This window comes from Mus caroli, unplaced genomic scaffold (assembly GCF_978045245.1).
Source record: "Mus caroli unplaced genomic scaffold, Mus_caroli_1 scaffold_6, whole genome shotgun sequence".
NCBI classification, from domain to species: domain Eukaryota; kingdom Metazoa; phylum Chordata; class Mammalia; order Rodentia; family Muridae; genus Mus; species Mus caroli.
Genome location: NW_028227261.1, coordinates 19,693,345 through 19,719,000, shown reverse-complemented (window position 1 = coordinate 19,719,000; position 25,656 = coordinate 19,693,345). Strand labels below are relative to the sequence as shown.

Genomic DNA, 25,656 nt, shown 5'->3' with positions numbered 1-25,656 from the left:
GCCTGGGGATTCAGACGGGGCGCGCGCTCCCCAGAGCTTGCTTACTGTGCTGTAGGTATGACGGAGTCTTTTCTTCAGTAGTGACAGTGATGCTTAGAAGAACCCTGAGGAATACAGCATGGCTGTGAGCTCTAGACAGCGGTTGTGTCTTTACTTTTCTTTGCCTTGCTTTTGAAATGCTTTTTATTTTGAGGCAGGGTTTTGTTCTGCAGTCCTGGTTGACCTAGTACTTACTATGGAGTACATTTGTAGGTCGTGAAGCCATAAAGATGAGCTTGCAAACTCTCCATGGGCTTGGTTGGCTTTCTACTATGGCCATCACAGGAGTTAGCTGTGTGGCCTTGAGGAGGTCACTCCAGCTCTCTGCCTTTTTACCCCTTTCCCGTTTTCCTGTGTGTTAGCCATGGCTTTACTCTGTGTATTTCAGGATCTCTTCTACATCTCTGTTGTGACTTCATATCCAGTTTATACCAGAAGATGAAGTCCACTCTTCCTTAACTCTGACAGAAAACTTTGTAATTGCCACGGGTCTAGTAACCTTTAGTAGGTTTTACTTAACCTGATCTTGCCACCTGATTGGTCTCCCAGGTGAGCTGTCTTGAGGCTGCCGTAAGTTGTCCATATGCATTTATAAAATCTTACGGAGAGGGAGCCTGAAAATTTCCATCCATGAAGGCTGATGTGAGGCACACCACCATTTCTGGCCTTAACCTAACAGTAGAGAATGAGTCTTTGCTTACAGCCCCAAAGGGAATCTGCTGTCTCCATGCTTGCTAGCTGTAGCTACTCGAAGGGTCTCTCCTACTTCTACTACAGGCTTTAGCTCCTGTAGGATTAGAACACTTGGGGTACACCAAAGCTTGCTTATTGTTTTAAAAGCGATAAGGTTAGTGGGTGTTGGTGGTGTCAGGTTGTGCTGTGCTATGCAACTGCAGTCTTGAGAATTTTTTCAGAGAGGTTCCTTTGGGGATGTGGTCTTCTGAAACACCTGGTGCAGATGTTAATCCTTTGGGGATGTGGTCTTCTGAAACACCTGGTGCAGATGTTAATCCTTTGGGGATGTGGTCTTCTGAAACACCTGGTGCAGATGTTAAGCCTTTGGGGATGTGGTCTTCTGAAACACCTGGTGCAGATGTTAAGCCTTTGGGGATGTGGTCTTCTGAAACACCTGGTGCAGATGTTAAGCCTTCTGCTGTCCCATCAAGCAAAATTGATGGGATTATGGGTCCCAAGTCACTCACAGAGATAGATGACAGTGCACTCTGTGCTTCTGAATGAAACGATGGGTGGGAAACAAAACTGCAGCTCCTAGCTAGAGCTCCAGAGAGGCTGTGGGAGTGGAGTCTCTCTCCCTGCTCCCTGGTGGTAGACACGCTCTCTGGCTGCCCGCTGGCAGAGCTCTCCCGTGTTCATGGACCTTCAGCCTAGTTGTTTCGAGGAGATGTCCCTACAGAAGCTGACCCATCTTCCTCTTCATTTGCCCTTTTTTTGTTTTTCTTAAACTCTATACTGTGACATTGAAAGGACTTGTGTTCACCAGAAAGACAGAGAGGGCTTTCATGGTGGGGCTCTGCAGAGCGGCTGTGTGGGCCTTTGTTGGGCTCGCACTGGCCCACTGCACACCACCCCCACCTCGTAGGCTGCATGTTGCATCTGTAACAGAGAAGTTGACCTCTTTATTTAATGGTGCACAGTTGCAAAAGTAAAATCAGATTTCTCGAAGTCAATATAAAGTGAGGTCTTCCCTGGTTTTGAGTTGGGCACGGAAGGAACCCTTTGCATGGAGGCGCCACACACTGAGCCTTGGTCTTGTTCAAATTATTTTCTATTATTTAAAATTCAAATATTCTGTTTTTGTGTGGCTGCAGCTCCGTGACTTCATTGCTATGCTTAGTATTTATTCATGAGATATAAGAATCGGTCAGCAGGGTCAGGTGTTATTTCAGTTCATTTTTAATAAAAGATTTGTGTTTTTGTGTGCTTACACAAACACACATGCATGTGTATACACGCGCATGCATGGACACACACACATACACACACACACACATCTAGGCATTTGAGTGCAGGTGTAGTGGAGGCCAGAGGCTTTGGCTCCCCCTGAAGCTGGAGTTAAGGTTAATTACGCGTGGTTATAAGCTGCCCAGAATGGTCCCTGGGAACTGAACTTAGGTCCCCTGGTCCTGATAAGCCATGTTTTTAAGTTATATTGGAGAATCTGAAGTGGCAAACTTACTTTTTTTTTAAAAAAAATTATTTTTGAGACAGGGTCTTGTAGGTAGTTCAAATTGGCCTGGACTCAGGATCTGCCTCATCTCTGAGTGCTGAGACGGTAGCTGGTTGCCACCAGGCCCAGTTTAAAGATTTCCTGTAAGTCTGCAAATGGGTAGCGGTGGAGAATGCTGATGAAATAGGTGTGGTGGTTCAGACCTGTAATTCTAGCCTGGGGTGACTTGAAGCAGAAGGGTGGATAGTGCAGGCTTTGTGGTGAACTTGACAACAGTGTAGGCCATGTAACAGGACTCTGTCTTAAAAAATTGAAACTAAACCCAATCAAAACATCTAAAAAGACCAAACAAAATAGACTCTGAACCCTGGTGACTTATTGGCACTTAATCTCAGGATGGGATTATAATAGAAATTTAGGTGGAAATTTACCTCCATGTTATACAAACCAGTGTGTAAATGTGTGCCTAAGCCCAAGGTAAAATTTGTTATGTTGACATTGGTTGGAGTATTGGGCCTCATTTTGAACTTTGCTGGGCAGAAGCCAAGTTCCTCGATTTCTTAGCTGGGTGAGTGTCTGCCTCTGTGCTTTCTCTGTGCCGGTTACTGGGCTCAGTGCTGTCGGCAGTACGTGTGACTCTCTGCGCTAGGCATTACTGTTTTCTGTAGTTTTCCATGGAGATCCACAGCATTTTTGACATTAGCGGTGACTCTCCTGGTGGCCGGCCGTCACTGGCAGTAAGCGGAATAACTGAGGGGCTGACCCACATGCACTGTGGGTAGGAAGAAGCCTGCTTCCTGAGGCCAGGGCAGTGTCAGGAGTGTGGTAACACTCTCTCTCTCTCTCTCTCTCTCTCTCTCCATTAGTCTGGAATTGATCTGTCCCATTTACCATCTAGGGCTGCCTATACTCTCAAACTCAAGGGTTTGAGGTGTTTGAAGGAGCCGATAACGGCCAACAGGAACACTTGGGAGCAGTGGGTGAGGCCTGTGCTTAGCTACTTCAGTATGCCTACCACATTGCTAGAGAGAAGAACGAAGCTGGGTGATCAGAAGAGCGAGGAGCCTTAGCTTGTTTTGCTGGTGATTTGAGCTGTTGTGAGTAGGGCGTGCTTTGGGAAGGCCCCAGGGTCAGGTGAGGTTGGCTGTGCTCCAGAGGCTGCCATAGAGTTGCTACCCCAGGCACGCAGCGGGAAGAGCCACTCCCTGTTGGCTCTTTACTAAACAGCAGGCCAGAGGCTGTATCAGTTAGTTAGTTACTTGTTAATGAGTAATCATACTTCCTTTCTCAAACACACAGTGGCTCTCTGTCAGTGTGAATGAAACCCTTTTGGATTTTGATGACTCCATTGGGTGACCATTTTGAGTTAGTGCGGCATGGCACTCTTGCTTCCTGGAACAGTGTGCCTCTGGCTGACTCGCTAGGTTTTCCTGGATGCGGAGGTGCTTGACTGTGGATGCCAGGCTGCTGAGGCTCTGGCCTGAGCCCAGGGAGAGCCTATGGGTTTCCTAGGCAGCCTGCCTGTGCTGCGTAGAGCCTGGGTCAGAACAGTTTCAGTAGCTGCAGGAAGGGTTTCTATTTTCATGTTGCGTGTGTGTGTGTGTGTGTGTGTGTGTGTGTGTGTGTGCATTTGTTCTCGAGTGAAACACCGGCAGCAACAAAAATACATTGAAGTTTTTGCTTAGCTTTTGTGTGTACATGTGTGCCTCTCATGTGTACACGTGTGTCTCTCGTGTGCCATATGTTGCTGTGAGAGTGAGTGAGTGAGTGAGGTCAGCTGTCTTCTGTCATGTTACACACACCTACCTGGCAAACACTCACAAGTACAAATAAACCTTATTTAAAATCTTTAAAAAATTAAAAAGAAAATACTTTTAAGCATAAAGAGCCTGTGTCTTAGGCTAAGTCTAGTCAGCTCTAAAATCACTTCACATGCTTCATTCCAAAGCTCACCTCTGAGTGGATAGATACCCAGCAGCGCCGACACACCAACTAGGGTTTTTAGTAAAGAGGTGGGTTAAGCTTCAAGTTAATGAAGTATCTGCTTAGGGTTTCTGAGGATTGCACTTAAGTTCATTTCCCTTTCTTTTTAAGTTGTGTATACACACACACATGCTCATGAGTGCAGGGGCCCACAGAGGCCAGAAAAGGATGTCGGGTCCTCTGGAGCTCGAGTCGGGAGTGATTTTGCACTGCCTGATGTGAATGCTGGGAACTGAACTCAGTCCTGAGCCGCATCTCCAGCCTTTTCTCTTGCTTATCTTTTTAGGCAAGATCTCTGACCAGTCCAGGCTACTCTCCTGCCTCCTCTTCCTGAGCTAGGATTGTAGCCACCACACCCAGTGCCCTCGTTTTTTTGTTTTTTCTTCCTTTCCTCTTTCCTCTTTCCTCTTTCTTCCTTCCTCTTTCCTTTTTCCTCCCCTCCTGTCCCGTCCCCTTCCCTCCCCTCCCCTTTCCTCTCCTTTCCTTTCCTTGGTTGGATTTGGAACCAGGCTTGGGCTACATCGATTGATTCTTTTATTTCCCTGGGCTTTGTTTGTTTGTTTTTAAATAGAACTGTAGTTTTGTTTTAACAGTCAACGGTATTTTTTTTGTTGTTGTTAATTTGCAGAATATAAAAATGAAATCAGCATTTTTTGTAGAAACAGGAAGAATATTTGTTCCTGTAACATGGGCAAATGATGTCTCTAGCAATCCTGTAATTACAGTCATCTGATTAACCAGCAGAGGAACCGAGAGCAGAAGTCCTGAGTGGCTCAGCTTCTCGGGCAGAACACTAGGGACTCCCTGGAGAACTCTTCTCCCATCGTGAGAATTAGTTCTTCCTGGAAACGCAATGGCTGTTGGCAGTAGAGCAGTCGTGTGGCTCACTCTCCATCTGCTGCAAGAGCCATAGCATAGTGTGTGATGTGTGTGTATGGTGTGGTGTGGTAGATTGTGTATAAAATGTGTGTATGTATAATGTGTGCTTTGTATAGTGTATGTATATAGTATATGTGTGTGTATATATATATATGTATATATGCAGTATGTATGTGTGTTGTGTTGTGTGTAAAATGGCTTGTGTGGAGTATGTATGTGTATAGTGTGTGCACATACAGTGGGTGTGGGCTGTGCATGTGGATTGAGTGGTGTGCATGTTGCCAGTGGTTTGGCTGAGGCGCTTCCTTTCTGTGATGTTTCAGCTCCTCTCCAGCACAGCGTTTACGGCTTTGTGTGGGGACGTGGACAGTGTGTTTAGCTGTTGTGTGAGGTTGCTAGTTTAAGAACGTCTAGAGACTGCTATAGTCTCTTTAGACATTTTAATGATTAAAGCACAGGGTGTGTTTGTTTGTTTCCAGTCTTCTGAGCTGACTGCTTGGATATAAAGAATCTACTAATGAGTCAGCCTTTGGCAACTCAAGAGTCATTCTTAAAAAATCAAGCACAAAACACAGCACAGTACAACAGAAAACGACTTTTTTCCTTTCATTCTATTTATTATTTATAAGATTTATTCATTTCATATGTATGAGAGTTTTGCTTGTATGTATGTATATGTTTGTATGAGTGTATGTATGCAAACCACGTGCATTTCTTTTGCCTGTGGAGGTGAGAAGAAGGAATTCGCTCCTGTAGAGCTGCAGTTAGAGCTAGTCTGAGCTACCATGTGGTGTTTAGTAACTGAGCGCAGACAGTGAGGGTCTCAATTCCTCAGCGATTTCTCACTGTGTAACCCTGACCGGCCTAACTGAACGCATTCTGTGACCGTGCTTGCCTCTGTCTCCTCAGTGCTGAGCGTCCAGTTGTAAGCCATCGTACCTGTTCATAGCTCATGATTTGTCTCCCACACTCTCTCAGTGAATCACAAAGAAACCTTATATGAGAAGTATTAAGTATTTTGTTGAGGGAATTTTTTTCATTTGGGGTTTATAATCCATTACTTAAAAAGGAAGTGACTGGCTGGAGTTAGGTTACAGGGTTGTTGGCATTTTTTATTTATTTATTTTTATGTGAAAGTAAAATAATTGGGTTGGAGAGATGGCTCAGTGGTTAAGAGCATCAACTGCTCTTCCAGAGGTCTCGAGTTCAAATTCCAGCAACCACATGGTGGCTCACAACCATCTGTAATGGGATCTGGTGCCCTCTTCTGGTGTGTCTGAAGAGAGCAAAAGAGCAGTGGTGGTGTACTCATATGTATAAAATAAATAAATCTTTTTTTAAAAAAAGGTAAAATAATTTGTATCATTTGTATCTATTGTAGAAGGCACATAACCTGGCCATGTAACAGTGTCATGCAGAGACAGTGCTGTGGCCTTTGTCACTCTCACAGATGTCAGACTGGAGAAGCAGTACTCTTGCAGATAGCCACACTGGCTGGGATGGCTCCTATCTCCCGTTGGAAATTGAAGAAAATGAGTCTTCTTTCTCTTAATGCAGCGTTTTCTTTGTGTTCTGAAATATTTTAAGTGACTGTTGGAGTACCTGATTTTTCAAATGGAAAGCTGGTGGGTTGTTGGAGGGTAATTAGCTCAATTAAAAGATTTATAGGGGGCTGGTGAGATGGCTCAGTGGGTAAGTGCACCCGACTGCTCCTCCAAAGGTCCGAAGTTCAAATCCCAGCAACCACATGGTGGCTCACAACCATCTGTAACAAGATCTGACTCCCTCTTCTGGAGTGTCTGAAGACAGCTACAGTGTACTTACATATAATAAATAAATAAATCTTAAAACAAACAAACAAAAAAAAGATTTATAGGGCCAGGCAGTGGTGGCATATGCCTTTAATCCCAGCACTTGGGAGTCAGAGGCAGGTAGATTTCTGAGTTCGAGGCCAGCCTGGTCTACAGAGTGAGTTCCAGGACAGCCAGGGCTATACAGAGAAACCCTGTCTCAAAAAAACAAACAAACAAAAAGATTTATAGGGATAACAACAACAACAACTACAGAAAACAAGGGAACAAGTGTGTTTGTCCTGCCCTTTGTATGATTAGAACAGAGGGGAACACAGTCAACCGTTTCTCCAGCTTAGCCTTAAACCAAGGCAGCCTCTCCGGTGTTGGCTGACCTTGCTTTCCTCGCTGTGCGCTGTGTTGCTTGCTCCTCTGTAACGGTGGCTGAATCTCAGGATAGTTTTGAGAGCTCTGGCCCTTGTTTTCATGTCCAGTGGGTGGAAACCAATGTGGAGAAATGGAACTAATCTCATCAGGAGATGTGAAATAGTTGGTTTTCCAGTTTCTTGGGAGGAGTAAGCGTCCAGGGCCAAAGGTTAGGTACAAAGAGTGGGTCCCTGGCAGGACGCTCTGCCACTGCTGAGCAGTTCTGCTTGAGTTCTCTGTTCCTTAACTCGCTCGCCTTCCAGAATTCCACGAGGACCGGTGCAGCAGCCTTTGGAGGATCGGCTCTTCCCGCCCACGGTCTCTGCAGTCTATAGCACGGTGAGCATCCCAGTGGCTGGCAGGCTGGCTGTGAATGCAGTGCCTGGGGTTCCTGGCAGTATCGGATTGACATGGGCTGTAGGTGGAAGATTCAACAAAATTCCAGTGAAATCCAGTGCGTGTTATGTGACCAGGTAACCTTTACTCACATTGAGATCTAAGGAGGAGACCTGAGATGAACATTGTGTTGTGATCCACTGTAGTTCCACACCCGCCCTTTCCCCTTCCCCTTTCCTACATGTGGATTAAACCCTGGGGACATATAGTAAATGTATGTACTAGATGCTCAGGCACGCCACCATGATGACAGGCCTCCGCTGCCTTGGAAAGATTTTTTTCTTTTTTCTTTTTTTTTTTTTTAGTTTAAATAAATTGATCTTAAATTACCTTTTTTTTTCTTTCTTCCTTTTTTTTTTTTTTTGGTATTTTGAGAGAAGGTTCCTTGGCTGTCCTGAAACTCTCTGTAGACTATAGACCAGGTTGGCCTTGACTTTATTGATCTATGGTCCATTTGCTTCTGTCTCTCATGTGCCACTACTATTTTGTAATGTGTATGCATGTTGCCTACATGTATAACTATATATCTTATGTGTGCAGTTCCCTTGGAGGCCAGAAGAGGGCACCAGACCCTCCTGGACTAGTGTTACAGATGGTTTACACTGTGGTGTGGGTGCTGGGAAGCCAACCTGGGTTCTCTAGAGAGCAGCCAGGGGTGCTCTTAACCACTGCACCTTCTCTCCAACCCCCAGGTTGTAAATTTTTATTGAATATTCCTTTTTTAAAAAAAGCATGAGTGTTTCCAGGCACAGTGGAACACACCTATAATCCGAGCACTTAGGAGGCAGAGGCCAGCCTTGTTTACAGAGTGAGTTCCAGGTCACCCAGGGCTACACAGAGAAACCCTGTCTCGAAAAAAAAAAGGAAAAAAAAAAAGGAAAAAAAGAAAAATTTCAGTTTCCCCTTCTTAAATGAGTATTCCCCTCCCCTCCCTGGTTACATATAAAATATGCATCAATATTGGGAAGTGAGTATAAGAGATTGATATCAATTGTGTTGAATGAGGAATTGATAAGAGAAGGTTCACTTTTCAGTCAGAAGATGCGTTTGCTAAAGTGATAAGTTCTCCCGTGAACCTCTGAGAACTTGAGAGACTGAGTAATAATCCCATTCTTCCTGCCTTCTATCCCTGTGTAGTAATGGCTGAGTTCTGAGTCGGTGTTGCTCTGGGCCAGTGTTAGAGAGTGAGCCCAGGGCCGGGGAAGTGCTCGGTAGTGCCTGCCTGCCTGCCTGCCTGCCACTGAGAAGTGTGTGGGCCTTTTGTCTTTAAACAGAAGAAAGGCTTCGCATAGTTTAGGTGTTTGTATTAAATGCTTTGGTAGAATACAGTAAGGTAAATGGGTAGAGATTTTCTTTGAAAAGGCATTTTAGGGTCTAGAAAGCCTGGAATGGCTGTGCACTCTGTAATGCCAGCACGCGGAGGCCAAGGCTGGAAGACTCTAGTCTCAGGCTAGCTTGAGGTACTTAGTGGATCCTTGCCCAGCGTGTGCGCTGTTCTGGATTCAGGCGCCATACTGCCAGGAAAAGCAAGAGCATTGGTGGCTAAAGACCTTGCAGTACAGAGCCCCTGAGATGGCCATGGGTAGCAGAGGCTTCAAAGTGTACATGTTTGCATGGAGAGATGTTGGACTTCCGTCATGAGATTACATGGAATTATGGGATGTAGGGCATGAGTTTACATGTGGAATTATGGGGGGTAGGACATGAGATTACACAGGGAATTATGAAGTATAGGACATGAGATTACATGTGGAATTATGGGGTATAGGACATGAGATTACATGGGGAATTATGGGATGTGGGACATGAGATCACACAGGGAAATATGGGGCACATAGAGGTTTTAGAGCTCCATCCTGGTCTAATGGAATACAAAGGGAGGGTAAAGAGAAACAGAACCAATTGCCTTTTAAATTGGCGCTGTAGCTACAGCATGGGAATGGAGGATGGAGGCGAGTGAGACACAGGAGGGTCAGGAAAGACATTGGTCAGTTGGTGTCTTAGCCAGGTTTCCATTGCTCTGAAGAGATAACCATGACCAAGCTTTTCGAGACAAGGCTTCTTTGAATAGGTTTGGGTGTCCTGACACTAACTCTGTAGACCAGGCTGCCCTCAAAACTGAGATCCCCCTGCCTCTGCCTCCGTAGTACTTGGAGTAAAGGCCTTGACTGAAGCAACTCTTACAAAGGCAAACATAATTGGGGCTGGCTTACAGTTCAGAGGTTTAGCCTGTTGTTGTCATGGCAGTGTGAAGGCAGGAGTGCAGGCATGATGCTGGAGGTGAGTTCTATACCTGGATCTGTAGGAAGCCAGGAGGAGACTGGATTCCTTACTGGGCAGAGCTTGAGCGTATGTGTGGCCTCAAAGCCCCGCCTCCACAGTGACATACTTCCTCTAACAAAGCCACACTTCCTTCAATAAGGTCATATCTCCTAATAGTGCCATTCCCTGTGGGCCAAACATTCAAACACATGAGTTTATGGGGATGAACCTGTTCAGAAGACCACAGTTTTCCAGACACAAGATGATTGTGTTGTACTTTGGCAGGGGAGTAATGAATGTTTATTGTCTCCTATAATAAAGTCAGTAGGGCCTGCGGATGTCTTTACTGTGCTGTGTAAGAGAAAGTGTGTCGTTTCTCTGGAGTCTGACTTGAGGAAGCTAGTCCTGTTGGTCCTGTCCACTGGGGGTCATTCTGAGAAGGATTTATTGACACAAGTCAGCTTCCTGTAAGCAGGTATTACTTTGGTATTAGAGCATTAGGTGATTTTCATTTTTTTGCTGTTATAAAATAGCTGAATTTTAAAATTCCTGTGTTTTGGATGATTTTTATAGAATATATTTCTGAAAATGAAATTAATAAATCAAAGAATAAGTGTGTTGCCCATATGTGCCTGTAATCCCAACATTAGATTGTGTGTCTGTGTGTGTCTATGTGTGTCTGTGTGTATGTGTATCTGTGTGTGTGTGTCTGTCTGTCTGTCTGTCTGTCTCTAAGGCAAGGCCAGCCTGGGATTCATGGTGAAGTACCCTAAAACATGTTATTAGGATTCCTCATGAGTAAGACTTTGACAGTATGTACACTCACACTTTGAAGACAAGTCCATGAGAACTCTGAGATTGACGGGATGACAGTGAGGGAGGCTGCTGCCCACTGAGCCTTCTTCCCCTGCATAGAGGTGCTTGACTGTCCGTTGTGGATTTGTTTGTGAGTTATTTGACTTTTACTACTTAGAGTTGCTGTGGTACATTCACCATGTGCACATTGTATATTGTGCTTCTCCTAGGAGGGGAGGAACTTCAAGCAGTAACAGCTATCCTGAAATATGATGTTCTCAGCCTGCTGTGCTAGCTGAGGTCTTTCTTTTCAGTACTCCAAAGGCAGAGGCGCATGGATCTCTGAGTTTGAGGCCAGACGGCTCTACATAGTCAATACCAGGCCAGCAAAGCTTCAGAGTGAGGCCTTGTCTCAAAAATCAAACCCAAAACAGCAGCAGTAACAGGAATAGCGATGTTGTTTTCTTTTGTGTGTTGTTTTGTTTTGTATTTCTGGTTTCTATACTCTAGTTCTTGCTGCATTGCCTAAGAGGTCTAATCTGTTGGGTGAAGCAATCCTGCTGCCTTAGGCTTCCTACTAGCTGGTTTCTTCTCCAGTTTAAAAATGACATTTATTTATTAGACTTTGGGACAAGGCTTTACAGTGTATCCCTAGCTGTCCACACACTTGAGATATAGACTAGGCTGGCCTTAAACTCACTGCGCTTTGCCTGCCTGTGCCTCTGGAGTGCTGGCATTTTTAATGAATTATTTATAATCTTTCTTGTTTGTTTGTTTGTTTGTTTGTTTGTTAGTTTGTATGTTTTACATGAGTGGTACTTTCTATCTCTGGCTGTCCTGGAGCTTGCTCTATATGCCAGATTGGCTTAGATTTACAGAGACCCTCCTGCCTCTGCTTCCTGAGTGCTGGGATTAGAGGTGTGTCCTGCCATGCCTGGCGAAGTATTTACATTCTTAATGGTTTCCCACTCATCACTTGTAGAGTACTGTGCACATTCTTGCTACTGAGGAGGGAGGGAGCTATGTGACTGGAAGCCCTCAGTCGTTAGTCCCCATCTCAGCAACAGGATTTTGTGTCTGGTCATTATTTTTCTGTAGGTTCTTTTGGCCTACGTCTCTGTCATCCTCTCCTGCCTTGGCACATGGTGCACATATGCCATGTGGTGCCCGTATGTCACTGGGATTGAGTTGGTTAAATTCCTTGAAAGACAATAGTACTCCTGGCCACTGTTTAAAGCCCACACTCTGCGTATGTAGTGGCTGCTTTCCCCTAGATTAGGAGCAGTCATTTCAGGTTGAAGCGGTGCTGCTCATCAGAAGGAAGCCAGGGTTGGACAGGCCTCTGCAATGCCTTCTTATGTTAGCTGGGTTCTTTGTATTTAGTTATTTTAACTTGGTTTATACAAATTTGTCTTTGAAGTATTTATCAAAGATAAATCAAATTTGAGAGATTGGTCCTATTAATGAACCATGAACATTCAAACAAGTACTTGAAAAACTGTAGAGAGGGGCACTGCCACACCAGGGCACTCAGGAGGCACTGGTTCTCTGTGGTGTGTTCATTGATAACTTTCTGGAGTAGGAGCTGTGAGATAAGCCTGCCGTGCATAGCATATGTCTTCTGTATTAAGAGAAATTTAGTTTTCTGACTATTAAGCTAGTGTGTGATGTGATTGCAGTCATACTTAGTAATTGAATAACGACTGCTCTCAGGGTGGAAGTCTCTTTCGAATAACTGGAAACTTTTCCCGTTAATTGCTTATGAGAGAGAGACTCTTGTGTGCTAAGTTGCTCTTTAAGATTAGAGAATGTCTTTGATGCTGTCAGCTTTGATCCTTATAAGCAGTTTGCACTTTATATATCATTTAGGTCATGCTTCTCGTATCTTGTAGCTGGATGGAATGTTTAGAAAGATCTTGTTTCCACGATTTTTCCTATAGCCGCTGCATATTGAGTAGGTAGGCTGGCAGTGGTAGTCCTACTGCCGAGGGACCTGAACTTGCTCAGTCAGGTCTTGGAGCATCCAGCTACGTGGAAGTTGGCTTGCCTGTGCTGTCTCCCCACGGAATAACTGTCCATTGCTTTTAACCCAGTTGGGGCACTGGTTTGTTTGCACAGTTTGCTGAGCTGAAGCTGATGTGAAGTGCACCACGCACATCAGAGTGTGCACATTAGGAAGTGTAGGCGTGAGAGCCCAGGATACACTCAGTGAGAACCCGGAGACTCCTTAGTGGGTGTGTCTTAGACAGGCCTCAAACTCAGGGCAGCCTTCCTGTCTCAACCGGGTGTCTTGGGCCTCTTTATAACCCACTTACACACTCACACTCTCTCACTCCCCTCCCCCTTTCTGACTGAGTGTGTGTGTGTGTATTCATTCTATGTGTGTGCACACGCATGTTTGTGTGCTGGAAGTGCCTGGACTGAACCTGTGTTTGAGCTTGTTGTGTGTGTGTGTGTGTGTATTCATTCTATGTGTGTGCACACGCATGTCTGTGTGTGGAAGTGCCTGGACTGAACCTGTGCTTGAGCTTGTTGAAAGCAACAGTTGCTTTTTCCTTCTTTGTTTAGTTAGTTAGTTTTTAAGATATGCTCTTTATATGATGTAGCGCTGGCTGCCCTGGAACTCACTATAGAGCAGAGAGCCTCTGCCTCCCGAGTGCTGGGGTTATAGCATGTTCTGTTCTCAGTTCCTACCTTGTCGTTTGAGAAGGTCTCTCATTTGAGCCCGGGACTCACTGCTTCGCCTTGACCGGCTGGCCAGGAAACTCTTGGAGTGCCCGTTTTTTGTGCTGCCCATGTTGGTTTCAGATGTGTGCCAGCATGCACTGTGTTTATGTGGGTACTGGGGATCCAAACTCTGGTCTCATGATGCACGCTCTCCACCAAACCGCTCGTGACTACTGTCTCTGTAGAGTACTCTGTCCCTGCACCTCGGGACTCAGAGTCTCAGTATTAGCAGTCTAGATCTGCTTTTCTGCCTGTCTTTGTAACTGCTAATTAATGACATTTATGAAAGTTTACATTCTTTGTTAATATTTAATGTGGCTTTCTCATTAAATGTTAAATCAGAGAGCTAATTAAAATATTATTTAATATGGATTTGCTTGATTTTTCCTCTTTCAGAAGAAGGATTAACCGTGGAGATGTGAAGGCGTGCTCTCTCTGCTGGTAAATGCCAGCTAGGAATGGCTTTCAGCTCTTAGGAGGAGTAGGGAGAATCTGCACCAGGGCTCTTTGCTTTGGTAGAATGCTGCTTTAGCCTGTGGAATATTCCACCCCCTGCGCCATTTTATAAAATGTCCCGAGAATCTTTGCTCAGAGGCAGAGCAGCTCCATGGAGCAGTATCGGTCACACAGGGCCTTGAAGTTGGATGACGGTTAGTGCTGTGCCAAATGAAGGTGTATTATCTGGGGAATAGACGTACCATCATCAGCTGGGGGCATGATGGAGGCACCATCTTTACCTGTAATTGGGACCTTGCTTTTGTGAACATGTCTTGCTATTGGGACTCTGCCAGCCAAGGTGTGAACAGGATTAAGGTTCCACCCATTGTGTTTCCTGTGACGCTGGATCACAGTTCATGGTGGAGCCCTTGCTTAGTGGCTGGCTCTGAGTTAGGGCCCAAGCACTCAAGGCTGAGTGTGTATGTAGGTGTGAACTGTTTGTGTGACTGTTCCATTCCCATATAGAACTTTCTATAGAAGGGCATTTTATTTCTTTAGTTTTTACAGATTCTAAATATCCATTAGATATGTTAATTTTTAGACCTGTAAAACCACTGGTACAATTTTGTTTTATTTTGACACAGGGTTTCTCTGTGTAGCTCTCTGTGTAGCTGTCCTGGAACTCAATTTGTAGACTATGTTGGCCTCAAACTCACAGAGATCCACTTGCCTTTACCTCCTGAGTGCTTAGATTAAAGGCGTGTGCCACCACTTACATAGCGTACATTTTTATTCTTTCAAGATAAAAATTTTTTATTTTATTTTTTAAAGATCTATTTATTTTATGCATGTGAGTACACTGTAGCTGAACAGATGGTTGTGAGCCTTCATGTGGTTGTTGGGAATTGAATTTTTAGAACCTCTGCTCGTTCTGGTTAACTCCGCTCAGTCAGTCTCTGCTTGCTCTGACCCAAAGATTTATTTATTATTATACATAAGTACACTGTAGCTGACTTCAGATGCACCAGAAGAGGGTGCCATATCTCATTACGGGTGGTTGTGAGCCATCATGGGATTTGAAATCAGCACCTTCGGAAGAGCAGTCAGTGCTCTTAACAACTGAGCCATCTTGCCAGCCCCTCAAGATGAATTTTTTAAAAATATATATGCATGCATGGGTCTGTGTGTGTGAGCCATGTGTATGGCCTTATCTGCAGAGGCCAGAAGAGGGCCTTAGATCCCCTGGAACTGAAGTGGCTGTGAGCTTCCCTAACATGAATGCTGGGAACAGAATTTGGGTCCCTCTGGAATGAAAAGAGTAACAAGTATTCTTAACCTCCGGACTACTTTCTCAGCTCCTCCATTCTTTTTTCTTTGTTTAATTTGCGTCTTGACCCAGGTCCCTGTGGTCCTGGCTATCCTGGAGCTTGCTGTGTAAACCACTGTGGCCACAAGCTCCCAGAGACGTTCCTGCCTCTCCCTCCCAGATGGCTGGGATTAAAGCTGTTCATCATCACATTCCTTTCAATAAGCAGTTCTTTAATAATATAACTTGGAAGCCACATGAAATAATTATTTACGCTCCCTTAAACTTTAAAAGTCCTGTTCAGAGACATGTGTGTGTGTCTGCCTCCCATGAAGTTTATACACATGCACATGCATACACATGTGAAAGAGGCATAGTATTGAAATGTATGATTCTGATAGGTTCTGGCTTATGGAAGAGAAATTATTACAGTGTATCTGGAAGTTGGTCATCTGGAGTGCTAATTGTGTTCTTGTACAAGGTGTATCATCCCAGCAGGAAATGTTTGGCCCAGACAGGGTTTGGTGGGCATGATTCTTTCCTCTTGTTTGTTTGCTTGTTTTTAAAGAAGGGACCCACTAAGTAGACCTGGATAGCCTGGAACTTGTTAGGTAGACTAGGCTGGCCTTGAACTTGCTGAGATCTGTCTGTTTCTTAACTCCCAAGTGCTGCGATTAACAGGCATGAGTTCTCTTCACCACCTGGGTGCCTCCTGTCATGCCCTGGGTAGGTTCCATAGAAGAAAAAGAGGAGGAGGAAGAGGAGGTAGAAAAGGGGGTTCTCTCCCTCTACTTAGACCTGACTGGAAACATAGAACACCCTCACAGCCAGGGAAGAGCAGTGGAGAGACTTGGAAAAGAGAAATAGTTTTGACGTCTGCTGAAAATAAAAGCCGGCAACACTTAACAAAAGCTGACTCCTGTCCCAGATGACACAGATAGCTCACGTGTGTCCTGCCATAGTCTGCTTGTGTCATGTTTGAAGTACCCGCTTCGAGGTACCTGTGGCTTTAAACTGCTCGTCCTAAAGGAAAGGAGAGAATGGAGTTCTGTTAGAAGCAGGCCAACAGTGCCCTTCCAGTCTTTTACGGTTAGTAAAATATGGATGCCCAGCCATGGAGGCACGCTGTGGAGTTGAGGAAACAATCTCTTGAGATGCGATTTAGCTTGAAATTGTGCACAAGACAGAAACTATATAATTGAAAAGGGTACATAGGCTTGTGACATTGGAACACACTAGGGGACTTAAAGAACATTGAAATAGTATGTTGGTTGGATATAGGCGTGAATTGTAAGAGTGAAGGTGCAGCTTCAGTGCATGTAGATAGTGTGTGCAGAACATGGCTGGGTGTGACCTTTTGTGTCTGATCTCAGTTCCCAGCAGGCAAAGGTAAGATGGATCGCAGAGTTCAAGGCTAACCTGGTCTATAGAGTGAGAGGTTTTTGTCTCAAAACAAACATAACCAAAAATTATGTTTAAAAGCTTGCATAATTATAACGATAACTGTGTGCCTAAGGAAAGGTTAGGCTACATTCACTGCGCAGTGTCAGAGGCCTGCATCGGGTTTGTCATGCTGACAAGCTTCTTAGTTTGAAGACATGAGTTCCTAGCTATCTGAAAATTTGGCTCTGTAGACTGCATTCTTCCCCAGGGATTTCAAGCTTTTCTCATAACCCAGTGTGAACTTTTCCGAAGGTGACGGGATTGCAGGGCTACAGGGATGTAGGATGAGGAGAGGGTAGACTGAGGCAGCCAAGGAAATGATTGTTGGGAGGAAAGCTCCCACCTAAATGTTTGTAGCAGCGGACTATGTTGGTGCGCGGTGGTCATCCAGGATAGCATGTGTGTGTTTAGTAGGCTGTATGGATTATTTATGACCTAGTTCTGTGGGCTGAAGACAGCAGGCAGGACACTGGGACACAGTGCTAGCACTGCTTCAAACTTGCTGGAATCTCACTGTTGCATTTTTATCTAGTTCCCAGGTGATACCAAGGCCTCTAGTCTGGGACACTGCAAACCACCACGTTAGACTAAACCCCTCCTGTTCTCCCAGGAATGAAAATAAAAACTAGAGTGCCAATCATTTCCATCTAACACTGTCTTTCTAGACTTTAAACTCCCGTTTATATGTTGGTAACAAATTTTGTACCAATATTATGAAGCATCCATTAGTTAACGGAGTACACAGGTGCACATGGTAGCCTGCACTTTTCATTGTTTTAAGGTTAAGGAAAGTAGTTTATTGAGTACAATGCAGGAGGGCAGTGATGCAATAGTTAGAGCTTGTATCATCAGGGCAATGGGCTGTGAGTCTGGGAGAAGTCGAGGTATCATTAGTGAGTCCCCAGACATGGGATTGAGACTGTTTGAAGGAGAACGGTCCAGATTGACCAGTGTACAGTTCTGCAAGGCCCACTTGAGTCCCCGTGAAACTTCTATTCTGCAGATGGTAGCCATGCTAGCTACTCAAACCTGTACCGTTGCAGGACAGTTCCTTTTTCTCATCTGCAGAAAAAGAAACTAGGGGATGGCAAGATGGCAGGCGGTGGTGGCACACGCCTTTAATCCTAGCACTTGGGAGGCAGAGGCAGGCGGATTTCTGCGTTCCGGGACAGCCTGGGCTACACAGAGAATCCGTCTTGAAAAAAGAAAAAAACTAATTTTTTGATTTATTTATTTTATTTTATGTGTATGAATGTTTGTCTGTGCATATGTGTGTGCACCGTGTATGTGTATATGTGTGCATGGTGTCCTTGGAGATCAGAAGAAAGTGTCCCATCTTCCAGGATTGGTTATGAATTCGCCATGTGCCTGCTGGGTATTGAACCCAGGTACTCTACAAGTTCAACAAAAGATTTTAACCACTGAGCCACCTCCAGCACAGCTACGCCAGTGCTCAAACCTGGGTCTCTCACTGGATGATCTACATTCTCCGTGTTGTATGGCCTACTTACAAGATTCCTGGAATAAATGTTTATCATCCACATTGTTTGTGTTTTAAGTCATTGTTTAGAACGTAATGATCCATGACTAAACTTCAGAATGGGGACTTGGTGACAGTTCTTTTGTGACACAGCTATTCCAGAGCAGTCTAATTATGATTTTGATCTGTGACACAGCTATTCCGGAGCAGTCTAACTATGATTTTGATCTGTGACACAGCTATTCCGGAGCAGTCTAACTCTGATTTTGATCTGTGACACAGCTATTCCGGAGCGGTCTAACTATGATTTCGATAGTGTCTTTGAATTTTTTTTTTTTTAAAGATTTATTTATTTATTATATGTAAGTACACTGTAGCTGTCTTCAGACTCTCCAGAAGAGGGCGTCAGATCTCGTTGTGGGTGGTTGTGAGCCACCATGTGGTTGCTGGGATTTGAACTCTGGACCTTCGGAAGAGCAGTCGGGTGCTCTTACCCACTGAGCCATCTCACCAGCCCCAGTGTCTTTGAATTTATTATTTGTGGTTGAGTTCTACTAGTATCTCGGAATTAAGACCCAGTGCCTTGGATCAGTTATGTAACTAGGTTATTAACAATGGAAAATCAGCAGAAAAAGCAAGCTTTAAATATAAAACTCACATTTTCAGATGGGATCTGATTCCCAGGCAGCCCTTAACTGTATTTACAATTGCCTCTTGGTACTCGAGCACTCTGCCCTCTCTGGGAAGCCTAGACCCTCAACAGTGGGTTTCTGAACTTAGGAAAGAGAACATGGTGTCTGTGTTACATGGACACAGCTCTGGAACCCAGCACTTGGAAAGCTTAAGCAGAAAGATTATTGTAAGTTTGAGGCCAGCCTGGGCTACATAATTACAGTTTACTCTGGCCATGTTGTGAGACCCTTGATTCAAAAATCCCAAATCATAGTAAACAAAAACAACAGCTCAGTTGTTGTCACATCATTGGACCACAGGGATAACAGAGAAAAAAACCCAACAGCAACAAAAATCAAAAACAAAAAGCCTTCAAACTGTAGATAGTCCTTAGAAAAGACCCAGTATCGTTGTCATCCACCTGCAGTGTGTGCCTGCTCTGTGTGCAGTGTTTCTGAGTGATTGGCCAAAGTAGGTTTGACAGCCTCCTCATCTGTTTCTTCAGGGCAGTTAGCTCCAGTAGGTTAAGGACAGACTCTCAGGTAACTTGTCTGGGTTACTGCCAGCAGTAGCTATTCCATGCTGGCTGCTCTGTGCTCTAAGGTTGCCCAGGCCACCTCAGGTGCTCATGAGTTGGTAAGCTAAATAAATCTTATCCCTGAGTAGCCATATAACAGGCTGTAGAGTTTGTTGAATTAATATCACAGTGTAATGATAGTTTTATTTACATGCCCAAGAGACAAGCCGGCCACAAGTACTCTGTGAGTTTGTTCAGGAGGATGGACGGACAGATGAGGAGAGCCGGGTGCTGTTGCCATGCAGGACAGCCAGGGCACGGAACTGCAGGTGTGACTGTGCCCCCTTTGCTCGCTTGTTGGCATTTTGGGGGCATTTTTTTTGGCTTTTTTATTTTGAGGAAGGGTGATGGTCAAAGTTTTGCTGTGGTGTCTTAGGCTGGCCTCAGGCTGGCCTTATGTCCCAGGCTGTTGTCACACTTGAGGTCACGTGCCCACTGTGGCATCACGTGTGGGATTTTATAGACTGGTGTGGAAACTGCCAAGTTCCAAGTGTCAGGTTTGAAATATGTGCTTGCTAGAAAAATAGAAATCCAGATTCAAATATAAGGAAGAAAGTGCCGCACCCCATGGCTAGCAAGCTGATAGCACCCAGTTTTGTATTCCCCCCTTGGCCTGGTGAGGTGACTCAGCAGCACCGTACGAGTCAGGCAGCTTGAATTTGATCCCAGATCCTCACAACTTTTGAAAGTTCTCGGAGTGCCTGCCACAGGGTAGATGCCAGGCGCTTCGACACACACACATACTGAATGCCCCCTCCCCACACAAAAACTTTAACATTTTAGATAGACATTTTATATCTGTCTGTGTGTCCATCCATCGAATTAGAGGTGTGCTTTCATGTCACCTAAAGTTAGGGACTGAATGAGCCTCAAACCAGCACAGTTGGGGACTATAACTGCTTTTGTTGTTTATTGTCCCACAGTTAATCATTTTGAGACAGTGTCGTGGAGCCCAGGCCAGCTTGAGATTGAGCTTGCTAGCTAGGCTGCCACGATGACCTTGAATTCCTCATCTTCATGGTGTGTCTCCCAGGAGCTGGAGAAATGGGCCTGGAGCACCATACCCAGTTGATGTGCTGCCAGGATTTGACCCCAAGCTTCGTGGCATGCTAGACAAAAGCATTCTTACAGCCTTTTCCCTGTTCTCTTGAGACAGCCTGTCTGTCTAGCACAGCCATCTCTGCGCTCAGAATTCTCCTGCACACTCCTCCAGACGGCTGGGATTATATTGTAGGCAAGCGCCATCACTCGGGGGATGTCCTGAGAGTCTGGACAAATGTGTCATGCGATTCTCAGAAAAGCCATGTCACCTACGGAGCTCTCCCTGGGCTCTGCAGTTCCCTCCACGCCCATACCCATCTGTTTCTTGTCTTTTCTCAAAATGCTTGGTATAGTTTTAAGTTTCATGTCAGAATAGTTAGAATAGTTTTTGTTTTAGGACTTGGGGGAGGTTTGAGATTATGCTTTAAAAATTTAGCAAACAGATAGCAATACTTGTGTGTTCTGAAATGGTGAGCCCAGCTTTTTCTAGTGCTTAAGCTTTCCTGTGACTTGGGAGACACAGTCCAATTTTTAAAGTGATTTTTGTTCTAGTTGTTGTTTTGTTTTTTCGAGATAGGGTTTCTCTGTGTAGCTCTGGCTGTTCTGGATCTTACTCTGTAGACCAGGCTGGCCTCGAACTCAGATCCCCCTGCCTCTGGGCTTTCTGAGTGCTGGGATTAAAGGTGTGCACCACTACTGCCCGGCCTTTAACGATAGTTTAACCAGTTCAGCTGCACGTGTGGACTGGGTCACTAATCTCTTGCTGTTTGTTCCCTCACAGGTAACACAAGTAGCGAGACAGCCAGGACCCCCCACCCCTGCCCCTTACTCAGCACATGAAATAAGCAAGGGGCTCCCCAGTCTTGCGGCCACGCCCCCGGGACATGCATCGTCCCCTGGACTCTCTCAAGTAAGAACTGCAGGCTTTATTTTGTTTTCTTTTTAAACGACATTTCCTTGTAATCTTTGTCTTTTCGTTTCTCTAAAGGCAGCTGTGCCCGCTGGCAGTTAGTGCAAGGCTCAGGCCACCTTGTCCTATGTGTTTGCTGGCCGCTGGCACCCACCCCATGCTTTTCACTTTGGAGTAATTAAAGAAGAAACAATTTCTATTTAGTTTTTCTTATTTACTTAAGAAAAATTGAACCCTTGCTGGATGTGGTGGCGCACACGTTTAATCCCTGCACTTGGGAGGCAGAGGCAGGCGGATCTTTGTGAGTTCAAGGCCAACCTGGTTCTACATAATAAGTTTCAGGACTGCCAGGCCTACAGAGAGAAACCTTTTCTCAAAAAACCAAAACAAACAAAAACAACAAGAACAATGAAACAAGGAAAGACAGAAAGACAGACAGAAGGAAGAAAGGAAGGAAGGAAAGAAAGAAAAAGATAGAAAGAAAGAAAAAGAAAATTGACCAATGATTCTAAAACTATCAGAGGAAGTTTCGGTGAGCAGCCTCTTTCGTGTCCTGGTGGAACAGTGGTCCTCCCTGTCCCTCTGCTCTTTGCAGAAGATCTTTTCTATGGGTGACTTGGGTGAGTTCTTGTTTGTTGGTTTCTTTCTTCCCAAGAGTTCCTGGGTCTTGTTAGCTTAATTCAGTGGTTTAGCTGTTATGTACTGGAGATTTCTCAGTGGGTTTTACTCAGGGCAGGACAGACATTCATCTGGCTTTAAGACATCAGTGGCTCTCCTCTATCCCCGGCCCTTCCCTAAGATACTGTCCCGCTGGTCCGTACCCTGAGATCTCATGTTCACGTCTCTGTGGTTAAGAGCTGTGCATGGGAAAGGAACCCTGGTCTTCTGGAACCCTGACAATTCTTGCAGCTGCTGAGTCACCCCTCTAGCCTACATACATTTGAAACTTTTGTTTTCATATTTTAGGTGTTTTGGAGCTTCACCATTACCGAAGCTTGAAATTAAGAAAAAATAATTATAAGACTGGTGATTATTACACTTGGGATATCAGTCATAGTTTAAAGTATAGAATGTTCACAATAGGAATTATAATTTGCAAGACTATAGTCAGTTTGTTGCTGTATTAAGGAATATATGAATAGGCTTGTTTTTACATAATAGAACTTTGCATTTTAAATATTTAAACTCTTTTTTTTTTTTTTTTTTTAAAGATTTATTTATTGATTATACGTAAGTACACTGTAGCTGTCCTCAGACACTCCAGAAGAGGGAGTCAGATCTCTTCACAGATGGTTGTGAGCCACCATGTGGTTGCTGGGAGTTGAACTCTGGACCTTCGGAAGAGCAGTCGGGTGCTCTTACCCACTGAGCCATCTCACCAGCCCATATTTAAACTCTTACTTGTGTACATAGACTTTTTTTTAGATTTATTTTATTTATGAGTGCTCTATGTACACCTGCACTGCAGAAGAGGGCATCAGATCCCATTACAGATGGCTGGGAGCCACCATGTGGGTGCGGGGAATTGAACTCAGGACCTCTGGAAGACCAGGCCGTGCTCTTAACCACTGGGCCATCTCTCCAGCCCCATGAACATAGGCTTTTGAACAGCAGCATTGAAACTGTAGCTAAAGTGCATTAGTCTGAATCTCATCAAGTCAAAACTGCAGCATCTTGAGGGAACATTGAGTATAGTGAATTGAGTATAGCGAATTGAAGTAGAGATATTTTGAATGAAAAGGACTCTGGTGTGTCCGAGTGGCAGATGCATGCAGAAGCCCGTTTCCTGTGGCTGATGGTGAGCTGTGTGCTCATGGTGGAAGGGTCTCAAGGGGGCACAGTATTTTGTCCTGTGGAGTGTTGGCAAAGCTTGTTCTTTCATATTGATCTCTCACAAAGAGCTGGTGTGGTGTACATGGTCCGGGGCTTGTGATGACACTGGGTGGATAGGCTGGAGTTCCCAGCGGTGAAAGCTCTTGGCCTTCTGTCAACTTTATAGTCAGTCAGACTCAGATTCACTGAATAGAAAGTGCAAGAAGACCTTGTGCCAGTTTTTAAAACATGTGTTGGTTTGCTTTTAATTGTTTTTATAAAACACTAGCCAAAAGCAACTTGGAGGAAAGGGTTTATTTCAGCTTATAGACTTCAGTATGCCATTGAAGGGAGGCAGGGGACGTGGAGGAAACACCTACTGGCTTGCTTTTCATGACTTGTTTAGTTGGCTTGTTCATAGTACCCAGGACCACCACCCACAGTGAGGTGGGCCACATAACTCATCAGTCAGGAAAACACCACAGGCTTGGCTTCAAGCCTAATGGACAGGAAACGGGCTCCCATAGGCTTGCACATACGGCCTCATTGGAGGAGATATGTCACCAGGGGCGGTCTTACTTAGCCTGTCTGCCTGCCTTGTCTGCCTGCCTGCCTGAGTCTACCCGCCTGTCTGTCTGCCTGCCTGCGTCCACCCGCCTGTCTGCCTGCCTTGTTTGTCTGTCTGCCTGCATCCACCCGCCTGTCCTGCTTCACATTAGGATGTAGTTCTTTGCTACAGGATTGTAGTTGCCCTGGATGCCACTGTGCTCCGAGCTGCGATGATCATGGACTGTTCTCTGAAAGTGTAAGCCAGCCCCAGTTAAATGCTTTCTCTAGAAGAGCTGGCCATGGTCATAGTGTCTCTTCACAGCAATAAAACAGTGACTAAGACCTGGGCATTTTCTCAATTGCTCTTCTCTATTTTGTGTTGACAGAAAATCACCCCCCCCCCCCCCCAGACAGGGTTTCTTTGTGTAGCCCTGACTGTCCTGGAATTTACTTTGTAGATCAAGCTAGCCTTAAACTCCGAGATCTGCCTGCCTCTGCTTCATGAGTGCTGATACAGAAAGGTAACCTGTTCGAGTAGATGGTGTTCCCTTCCTGGTTCTCTTGGGTAGCTTTGTACCTTTTCTAAAGGGAGTGGTGTGACCTGCTGAGGGCTCTGGTGGTCCGTCTACCCTTTGGAGCTTGCTGCAATTCTCCCTTTGTGCTGGTGAGGAAAGGCTGTGCTCAGGAAGGGAACACTACTACTAAAAAGCTGCCAGCGTAGTTAGTTAGCTGTTGGCTGCTGGGCTCTGCTGCCTGTTGCTGTAGTTAGTTAGCTGTTGGCTGCTGGGCTCTGCTGCCTGTTGCTGTAGTCAGTTAGCTGTTGGCTGCTGGGCACTGCTGCCTGTAGCTAGCTTGTGCGTTCTTCTTTCTTCTACCCTTTCAACCCTGTAACACTAGAGAAACATAAAAGAGAAAAGAGGATAGAGAGGAAAGGAAAGAGATCCCTTGATATAGTTAGGTTTTAAAATGGAGGGGCTTTTTGGTTCGACTACTTCCTACTGATGGGGGCTTCTCGAGTTTCTTGGGGCAGGTTTGATCTTTGCTGTCAGGGTAGCTACTTTCTTCTTTTTGTTTCTTCTTTGAGCACATCTATTTAAGAAACTGCACCAACAACCTTTGGGGCTCTAGCATTTACATACCCTCTGAAAAGTCTCCAGAATTCCAAATGTCACATAGTCACACTATCACAGAAGCTAGCCACAGTTGGCAGAATCACGACTCAGATAGAGCCTGAGGCAAATCATAGTCAGCTGCTGTGGGCAATCTGAAGCAGCCCATAGCCCACACCTAGGATTAAAACGAAAACATGGTCCTGTAATATTTCTATATTTTGAATATTCTATATTCAAATCTTCACTACAGCTGTTACCCATATCTGGACAGAACAAGATGTGCCTATCAGGGGATCTGGATAGGAGAGAAGCCAGGGTTTGGAGTCACTTCAGGACCATAGGAGCTAGAAGGCAAAGTCTCTTGCAGTGTTGCCTATGTAGCATTCTCCGTTGACAACAGTGTGCCAGCTGAGAGGCTGAAATATTTATAGAGCCAGATTCATTTTCCCATCATAGGCAAACAGGGTGACTTTTGAGCTGAAAGGCAAGCAAACGGTGATTGGTAAATAAGGAGAGCTCTCCTTAGCTCCACAGCTGGTTCACAGCTCTTCAATTTCCAGGAAGTCAGGACTTGCTAGGATGGCACAGTTTGCATTCAAGAAAGGATGTGTTCTGGCCCATGTCAGTTGTAAGGCCACAAGAGCCATTCTTTTGCTGTTCCTCCAGCTCTCCTTAGATGCTAGAACACGTGAATAGCCAGGAAGCCATGAATAGGCTGCCAGTTACTGCCCTGGTGTTTTTATTGTCTGTCTGTGAGATTGCATCTGATTTGTTGAGTTACCCAGTAACTAAGTAAGTGTGTGTGTGTGTGTGTGTGTGTATGTTTGAGGG

General features: G+C 45.0%; 1 protein-coding gene across 19 annotated transcripts in view; it reads left to right on the top strand.

Annotated features, from left to right (window-relative positions):
* Nucleotides 1-25,656, top strand: part of Eif4g3 (eukaryotic translation initiation factor 4 gamma 3) — a 212,567-nt gene that overhangs the window by 40,064 nt on the left and 146,847 nt on the right. For 10 of the 19 annotated variants that reach the window (XM_085838802.1, XM_085838799.1, XM_085838798.1 and 7 more), the window contains one exon: nt 7,569-7,644. Coding sequence is in view for 2 of the 19 variants with exons in the window: in XM_085838779.1 (XP_085694905.1) it covers nt 7,569-7,644; nt 21,224-21,352 (205 nt within the window). In the remaining 17 variants the exon portion in view is untranslated. Of the gene's footprint in view, nt 1-7,568; nt 7,645-21,223; nt 21,353-25,656 lie in introns of those variants that run through there. The other 9 variants (XM_085838785.1, XM_029476708.2, XM_085838790.1 and 6 more) reach the window with 2 other exon arrangements.